Source organism: Macrobrachium nipponense, chromosome 1 (genome assembly GCF_015104395.2).
Source record: "Macrobrachium nipponense isolate FS-2020 chromosome 1, ASM1510439v2, whole genome shotgun sequence".
Lineage (NCBI taxonomy): Eukaryota > Metazoa > Arthropoda > Malacostraca > Decapoda > Palaemonidae > Macrobrachium > Macrobrachium nipponense.
The window spans coordinates 30,248,077-30,257,640 of NC_087200.1; the positions used below are offsets into that span (position 1 = coordinate 30,248,077).

The 9,564-nt window shown below is 45.6% G+C and overlaps 2 protein-coding genes across 2 annotated transcripts in view; both read left to right on the forward strand.

Annotated features, from left to right (window-relative positions):
• Positions 1–3,599: 3,599 nt before the first annotated feature.
• LOC135218722 (collagen alpha-1(I) chain-like) lies at positions 3,600–4,469 on the forward strand. The gene has a single exon (XM_064255172.1). The coding sequence runs from the start codon at positions 3,600–3,602 to the stop codon at positions 4,467–4,469; it is 870 nt and encodes a 289-aa protein (XP_064111242.1).
• Positions 4,470–9,510: 5,041 nt separating this feature from the next.
• The window catches only part of LOC135218723 (uncharacterized), a 17,179-nt gene continuing 17,125 nt past the window's right edge, over positions 9,511–9,564 (forward strand). Inside the window, exon 1 of the mRNA XM_064255173.1 lies at positions 9,511–9,564. This exon is cut by the window's right edge and continues 504 nt beyond it. The gene's annotated coding sequence lies outside the window, so the exon portion shown is untranslated.

Below are 9,564 nucleotides of genomic sequence, written 5' to 3' on the forward strand. Positions count from 1 at the left end.
GGGATTCGTGGCAGGCCTTGCCCGCCCATCCCTGGGAAATCTGGCAGACTTTGCCCACCCGTCCTGGGACCCATGTCGGGCCTCGCCTGCCCGTCACTGGACCTGTGGTGGGCCTGGCCTGTCCATCCTAGGACACCTGGCGGACCTCACCTGCCTGTCCCGGGACCACGTGGCGGGACTCACCCGCCTGTCCCGGGACACATGGCAGACCTCGCACGCCCATCCCGCAACACGTGGCGGGCCGTGCCCGACTGTTCTGGGACACGTAGCAGACCTCACCTGCCCGTTCCGGGGCACATGGCAGGCCTCAGCCTCCTGTCCCTGTGGCACCTGGCGGACCTTGCGTGACCGTCCAGGGACCCGTGGCATGACTCGCCCTCAGGACCTGTGGCAGGCCTCGCCCGCCCATCCCCAGACACCTCGCCCACCCACCCTGGGACCCATGGCTGGCCTTAACCCCCCGTCCCTGGGACACCTGGCGGACCTCACCTGCCTGTCCCGGGACCTGTGGCGGGCCTCGCCCGCCCGTCCCCAGACACCTGGTGGACCACGCCCGCCAGCCCTGGGACCCGTAGCGGGCCTTGCCACCCCCGTCCCTGGGACACCTGGCAGACCTTGCCCGCCCGTCCTGGGACTCGTGGCGGGCCTTGCCCTCCCATCCTGGGACCTGTGGCGGACCTCGCCCGCCTGTCCCGGGACACGTGGCAGGCCTGGACCGCCCGTCCCGGGACATGTGGCAGGCCTCGCCAGCCCGTCCCGGGACCCATGACGGGTCTCAACTGCCCGAACCAGGACATGTGGCTGGCCTAGGCAGCCTGTCCTTGGGGCACCTGGCAGACCTTGCCTGCCCATCCCGGGATTAGTGGCGGGTCTCACCCGCTCGTCCCTAGGAAACCTGGCAGACCTCCCGCCCCAGCCCGTCCGAGGGAGGACCGTGGGGGGGGGACCTTGCACCGACCCGTCCCCAGGACACGTGTGGTGGACCCACCCACCCATCCATCATGGGATACATGGAAGACCTCGCCTGCTCGTCCCGGGATTTGTAGCAGGCCTTGCCCACCCGTCCCTGGGAAACCTGGCAGACCTCGCCCACCCATCCTGGGACCCGTGTCGGGCCTTGCCCGCCCGTCCTGGGACACGTGGTGCACCTTGCCCACCCACCCTGGGACACATGGCAGACCTCACCTGCCCATCCCGGGACCCGTAGTGGGCGTGGCCTATCCATCCCAGGACACTGGCAGACCTCGCCTGCCTGTCCCGGGACACGTGGCGGAACTCACCCGCCTGTCCCGGGACACATGGCTGACCTCACTTGCCTCTCCCGTGACACGTGGCGGGCTGTGCCCGACTGTTCTAGGACACGTAGCAGACCTCACCCACCCGTCCCCAGACACCTGGCAGACCACACCTGCCCGTCCTGGGACCTGTAGCGGGCCTTGCCCCTTCCGTCCCTGGGACACCTGGCAGGCCTCGTCCACCCGTCCTGGGACTCGTGGCGGGCCTTGCCCTCCCATCCCGGGACCAGTGGCGGACCTCGACCACCTGTCCCGGGACACGTGGCAGGCCTCGACAACCCATCCCGGGACATGTGGCGGGCCTCGCCCGCCCGTCCCTGGGACACTTGGAGCACCTCGCCCGCCCATCCCGGGACCCGTGGCAGGTCTCGACCGCCCTTCTTGGGACATGTGGCTGGCCTAGGCTGCCTGTCCTTGGGGCACCTGGCAGACCTTGCCCGACCATCCCGGGACCCGTGGCGGGCCTTGCACCCAGGACCTGTGGCGGGCCTCTCCCGCCCGTCCCCAGGCACCTGGTGGACCATGCCCGCCCGTCCTGGGACCCGTGGCTGGCCTTACCCCCCGTCCCTGGGACACCTGGCAGACTTCACCTGCCTGTCCTGGGACCTGTCGCGGGCCTCACCCGCCCGTCCCCAGTCACCTGGCGGACCACGCCCGCCCGTCCTGGGACCCGTAGCGGGCCTTGCCACCCCCCCTCCGTCCCTGGGACACTTGGCGGACCTCGCCCGTCCGTCCTGGGACCCGTGGCGGGCCTTGCCCCCCCATCCCGGGACCCGTGGCGGACCTCGCACACACCTGAAAAGGACAATTGAGACCCACCACTCATGGCAATAATGACTGCCCATAGGAAAGCATACCGAGTATGCGCATGTGTGCGTATGTGTGTGGGTGTAATTATGTGATGTTGCAACATTACCAAGAGAAAGGAAGAGGAAAAAATTGCTACAGTTGTTAATGATGATGTTTTTTGGGATCACAAACCGTCGTCAGGTAGTTTTTCTTCTTTTTTCAACATCGCGTATTCAGGAACCTGGTCTTTTTCTCCTTCAAGGAAATAGTGATGGCCATAGCTATGAGTAAAAACAGATCAACGTGAAATGACGGGTAACACTTTATGAGTATCTGTTTATTTATTTAGAAATTTGTCCATTTATTTCTTTTTTCCAATAACTGATCTCTTCTGTCTCTTTATCTGTTACTTTCTGTTACTTCTTTTTAATGAACACCATAGTATTCTTTGGAAGCTTGAATTTCAAGTCAGTGGCTCCTGCCATGGGCTTGTTCCATATGAATTCGGTTCATTTTCTGTAATATAATAATAATAATAATAATAATAATAATAATAATAATAATAATAAACATACATAAAAAGTAAGGTTGTAAACCACCATCCCTCTCTACCTTTTTCTTATTTTTTCGGGCCTGGGCAAGAACAGGACCACTGATTGCCCATCCCAACTGACCCTTACAATTCGCACATCTGTCAACAATCATTTTATACCAATGAGTAACGAGAATTGTTGCCTAACAATTCACTAACACAATACTCGTGTGTACCATTGGCCACCTGTTTCTTCAGGATATGTAGACACTGGATGTCTGATACCATAAAGAAGGTTTTCTATTTCCTATGATTTCGTGCATAGTTTATCGTCCAAGTTATTATTATATTATTAGTATTATTATTATTATTATTATTATTATTTTTATTAAAAGTAATGGCTACTTCAGCAGCGTTACACTTGTAGAGATTCTTCTCTATTTTGCGAATAGCGGCCCGCTATTCGCAAAATAGAGAAGAATCTCTACAAGTGTAACGCTGCTGAAGTAGCCATTACTTTTAATAAAGTATGCTTGAGAGAGGGTCTGCTTCCTAAGTATTATTATTATTATTATTATTATTATTATTATTATTATTATTATTATTATTATTATTATTATTATTATTATCATTTGTTTTGTTAAAAATGACTGCTGCTTCACCACTATTAATCTTGTAGAGAGTCTTCTCTATCTTTCTGATGACGGCTCTCTCGTTGTTGCTTAGACTGACGAGCAACCCACCAAAGGGCATGGTAAAATTCGGTTGAGTCATTTGGTTTATTATTGCCTATATAATTCTCTCTCTCTCTCTCTCTCTCTCTCTCTCTCTCTCTCTCTCTCTCTCCAACGCAACGTTTCTTCCTGATCCACAGGACATTATCAAGCGATGACTGATGAGGGACTGAATTCCAGTGGCGAGTCCTTATTCTTATATCGTGATGTTGCGGGCTCTCGAGTACGGTCTAGAGAACCTCTCTGGGGATGGCAGGGCAGTCCCGCCATGGGTCCTGGGATGGCAAGGGAGGCCCACCAGTGGTCCTGGGACAGCAGGGCAGGCCCACCAGGGGTTCTGGGACGGCTGGGCAGGTCTGCCAAACGTCCCTAGACTGCAAGGCAGGCCCACCACGGGTTCTGGGATGGCGGGGCAGACCCTCCAGGGGTCCCGGGACAGCGGGGCAGGCCCGCCATGGGTCTCTGAATGGCGGGGTAGGCTCGCCACAGGTCCTGGGATGGCGGGACAGGAACGCCGTGGGTCCCGGGACGGAGGTGCAGGCCTACCACAGGTCTCTGGAAGGCAGGGCAGGGCCGCCAGGGTCCCGGAACGGCGGGGCAGGCCCTCCAGTGGTCCTGGGATGGCAGGGAGGCCCACCAGGAGTCCTGGGATGGCGGGGTTGGCCCTCCATGGGGCCCGGGACAGCAGGGAGGTGGGTTGGCCCACCAGGGGTCCTTGGAAAGCAAGTTGGCCTGCCAGGGGTCCCAGGACAGCAGGGAGGTGAGTTCGCCCACCAGGGATCATGTGATGGCAGGGAGGCGGGTTGGCCCGCCAGGGATCTTGGGACGGCAGGGAGGCGGGGGTTAACATGCCAGGGGTCCCTGGATGGCAGGGAGGTGGGTTGGCCCACCAGGGATCCCGAGACGGCAGGGAGGCCGGTTGGACTTCCAGGGGTTCGGGGACGGCATGGAGGCGGGTTTTTCTGCCAGGGGTCCCAGGACGGTGGGTGGCGGTCTTGCTCACAAGGGGCCCTGGGACTGCAGCGGGGAGGTGTTTTGGCCAACCAGGGGTCCCGAGACAACCGGGAGCCAGGTTGGCCTGCCATGGGTCCTGGGCAGAGAAGAACTCTGCCACTTTAGTGGCTGTGGCATATGATTTTGACGTGGTAAGTGTTGCTAACTTAGCAAGTGTAGCGTCTTTCAGGTGGGGTGTGGGTGTCCATGGGGGCGAATACCCCAGAAGTTCCAGAGTTTCAGGTAATTGAAACTGATAGCGAAAGCAATTTTGACAATGAATTTAAAAGCAAAATTGACATCTATAAAGGTACACGTAATACATTTTAGTGAGTATTTCTGCATCAATGATTTACTTCTTTATTCACTCACCTTAATATATATACACATCCCCTTCAATTGCTTTGTTTTTTGGAATTTTAACTCATTTGAGGTCGATACTATGATTTGTCCTATAAAGGTGTATTGTTTAAAAAGATGAAAAAATATAATAATCACATTTCCTGTTGATACGAAAGGACTATAGTTATCAGCTCTTAATTACATAAACTTTCAATTTACCAATGAATTTTCAACTTGCAAAGTTCAGAGGAGCCTATGTATTATTAACCCAAAACACAGCGACCGTGACCGTTTGCTGTTTGATTTGCAAGGAAAACTATTATCAGAAATAAGTCTTGGTTTACAATACATAGGAGAATTTAGTTTGGGCTATGATTATCCTTCTTAAACCATAGATCATCAATGATTAAACATAGCTACAGTATACCATATAGCTATTTTCATAATAATATTTTCACTGTTTCACTAATGCGCAACAAACAAAAACATAAACGTGTACTCAAGAAATTATGAAAATTCACAAAATTTAAATAAGTTATAATTTGTCAAAATTTGAGGTTTACCATAGCATACATGTGCAAAACACAAAATTTTGCCGAGTGCAATGAATGCATCACTGGTTTCGTGATTCAAAAACAAACATTATTATTCTCAAAACATTTACAAAATATCAAGTCAAAACTAATGATGATTCTTAGAACTTAAGAATGGTATTTTTTCTAACCGCTATACACATTTGTCCATTTGAAGTGAATTTGTCAAGTAGAATATTTTTTATTTGGTTCCGTACTTAAAGTAAAGACTCATGATATGTATACATGGCCGATATAGATAATACATGTATATATATAAATTTTAGTTTTAAAAGATTTAACTGTAGTATGCCATAATGACATGTACCGCTTACCTAGACCAAAAGAAGCCGCTGCATTTGTTTTGATTTCTGTGCCTGTCTATCTATTATCTCTGGGGCTTCGACGCTGGCAAGGGTATCTTTCTCACATGACATGAACATGAATGATTGGAAGTGTTCTTCTGTTAGTGAATTCCGTGGTTTGCTCTTTATGAATTTCAACTCGGAAAATTTTGTTTCACAAGCGAGTTACTGAAAGTGTTAGTAAAAGTTTGTATGCAGTGAAAAGGCGTGAATATGTTTCCATGTAGAGATTATATTTCTTCAGAATGTTGAAGACACATCTGATGCAGTTTCTGAGGCATTCACTTGTTGGCGTTTCTTCATTTTGGTCTAGATCATGACTTTCTTCAGGTACTTCATCAGGATCTTCTACCTCAGCAACTCAAGTATCATATTCTTGTGGAAGGCTCTTTTACAGTGATTCCCATCTTCCAGCAAAGTCCAACAACGCCTCTTTGAGCTTTTGCTGTTGTTCCGTGACAGGTTCTGTGCTGGAAAAGGGGCCAGTGCCCTGCTAACAGAGTATGTCAGCAGGACATACTCTGTCAGCAGAGTATGTCATGCTGTGAAAACCTGCTGGTTATGCTGGACATTGCTGCATCCATAATCACATTGTAACAGGTTGTTTGGTAGCGGTCCAGCGGTGTGATTTTCGTATCCAAAATGCGATATTGACTATATAGTCATAGTAATTACAATGAAAGGGATTTAATTAATACATACATACATATATACATATATATAATATATATATATATATATATATATATATATATATATATATATATATACATACATACATATATATATATATATATATATATATATATATAATAAAACAAAACTTTAGTTGACACTATAAATGGACACTGATTTTTTTCTTTCCTTTCCCTTTCTTTTCCAAAGTGGCCAGTCCGTCTCTTGCTAAGCCTTGTCCTATCCTGTGTTACGATCTAGTTATACCTTAATGTAGCATGCTATAGGTTTTATTATAATTAATAGCTTCAATCCCCTTTTGGTTTGAGATTCACCACTGTTAATAATGAAAGTTTGAACAGTCTCAAAATTAAAGTCTTGAGTTGAAGTATAATTTAAGATTTTCGAGTATACAATCATTGTATTATTAACATTCAAACCTTACTGTGGTGCAAACATTACAATTCACAGTCTTGTAATAGTAATTTTATTAATGATGGAATAACATCAGCCACTATTATTCTAGCTTAACTTCATCTTTACAGCTGCAAGGAGAAGTCTTCCAGTTTTCAGTTTTGTAAATTAGCTTAGCAACATGTAACCTACAGAGCTAAATCAATGAAAGAAAGAAAATGTGAGATATGCAAGGGTAACTGCAAAAAATTGAAAATATACGAACTTTGACAATATTTGTTTTCCTTAAATGCAAGTTATTTATTGATAATACCAATTTCACAAAGAAATATCTATTACAGTTACATATTTCATTCTATTTACAATATTCTCATCCCTTTCCACTTGTCCTAATCGCTCAGCAGGAATGAATTACCAATGTTTCACAGATTAAACCAAGTAATAGAGAGGGACTCTGCCCTTAAAATAAATAAATAAATAAATAAATAAAAAACTTACCTCTGATATCTTCAAAACTGAAAAATACATCCATCACCATCATCTATCTTCCTTGCTTTTTCTACTTTCATAGTAATTATATTATTACTCAAAAGATATGCTCCCACTCATATGGAACAATCCCCCACAAGGGCCATTGGGTTGAAATGAAAAATTCCAGGGATATGGTGCTCATTGGAAAGAGGTTACAGCAGATAATAGGAAAGACCGAAAGAGGAGATCAGTTATTGGACGAGAAAAAGGATAATTGAATAAATTTAAAGATAATAAGATATAAAAATAAACTATCAAAATACTGGGTGAATGATTCAGGGTAGCATTGCATTCCATCTTCGTTGGAACATTTGAGGTTCTAATTGTACTACAACACCCTCAGGGAAGCTACTCATCTCGTATTCGTAATTATGCTCTCATGCAATTATAGTTGTCGTTGCTTACATTTGTTATTGCTTCATGATGAGTGGCGTCGTAAAAGCTTTAGTGATAGCATTCGACATCTGATAGAGAGACGTGACACATAAACGTTTGGATCCTCAAGCGCTCTGCAGATCACATGATCAAGAACATTAAACGATGAGTCATTATACGTATTGGCAACGCTAGGTATTCGAAATATAGCAGTCACCGAAGCAGGTCTCAGTCTGTGGACTGGTATTTCTCATTCTTCCGATGACAGAAAAATGTATGTTGTAGACCATTATTATCACGAAGCGTTCGCTTGGGGAAAGTGAATAAAAAAAAAAAAACTCCTAGTGAGACCACTTTAAGGTTTTTGTGTGAATATGAAGCATGTGTCGGAATACATAGACGAGGGTATGACTAGTTTGATGTAAAATAGGTCTGCGACCATGGTTGTTATACTTCCGTGGTTCAGTTAACTTGTATATAGATGTAATAATGAGAGAAGTTTACAGGAAAGGCGAGAGATAAAGATGCAAATTTGTGGGACAAGTAAACGGGTCTTTAATAAAGTGTAGAATAGTACATTTGTTAATAATAGAGTCTTAGCTGGTGGAAGTGAAGAGAAGCCAGAATCTGGCAAAAACAGTCTGGAAGTGAGAATGTAAGAAGAGAAAGAGCAAGAGTAAGGTTATGAGGATAAATTTGAAGCCCTGGTTTCGTGTGCATGGTGGAAGAATGCAAGTTGCTTATCTATAGAGAAATTTGTGAACAAATGTTAGGGGGGTAGTGCCGTCAGTGCACCTCATTCGGTGCAATGTAGGCATTACTTGAGGTTTTTTTTGCAGTGTCCCTTCGGTCCCTAGTTGCAACTACTTTCATTCATTTTACTGTACCTCCATTCATAATCTTTCTTCCAACTTACTCTCCACCCTCTCCTAACAATTGTTTCATAGTGTAACTGCGACGTTTTCCTCCTGTAACACCTATCAAACCTTTTACTGCCAATTTCCGTTTCAGCGCTGAATGGCCTTACTTGCCCCAGTGATTGGCATAATGCCAGAAATCTATATAAATCAAATAAAAAACAATGGCATATATATATATATATATAATAATATATATATTATAATATATATATATATATATATATATATATATGGGTGTGTTATGTGTTCAACGCAACAATGTATATAATTCTTAACAAGTTTAAAGCTTTATGAACATTTTAATGCCTATTAAACTCTGTATTTATACATGAAATATGCCAGGTATGTGTAGGTATATACAATTTGTGCATTTGTGCTTATGAATTTTTTCCGGTCTCTGCGAAAATATTACTTGAAATGTTTGACTTATATAACTGACTTTCAACGACCAATAATCAAATAAAGCGGAATTTACTGAAAGCTTTTTACATCCGAAGAGAGAGAGAGAGAGAGAGAGAGAGAGAGAGAGAGAGAGAGAGAGAGAGAGAGAGAGTTTTGAGAATAATGATCACTGTAGCATAATTACAGAATGTATAAATAGTCCACTTTAGTTATGCATCAATATATATTTATGCTATCAGAAAGTGAGATAAGATTTAATTGTTATGTGTAGCTACTATATATATTCCCCATATACACTTCTCTGGCGAACTAATCCATTATCTTTGCTATCACTACCATCTATATAATTTTTGCCTATAACTAAAAGCAATGACCTCTGTCGCACGTCAAACGTCATCAAAGAAAAAAAGAATCTGGAAAACTGGAAGGTGAGCTTTGCGTGATAAGGTTCCCCCTTCGCGAGGCACGTGTTACCATGGAGGAAAACGTCAACAAGAGACGCACTGACGAACGAACGCAGAAATTCCTCGACGTAGTGACGCGCGATTAAGGCACCGGGTCGAACTACCTGTAATTAAGAAAGCACGAGAAAGATATATTATAGTTTTTCGTGTGATTTGAAGTT

Excerpts from the sequence above, each read along its gene's own strand:
- LOC135218722 (XM_064255172.1), top strand. The coding sequence starts at position 3,600 with ATGGCAGGGCAGTCCCGCCATGGGTCCTGGGATGGCAAGGGAGGCCCA.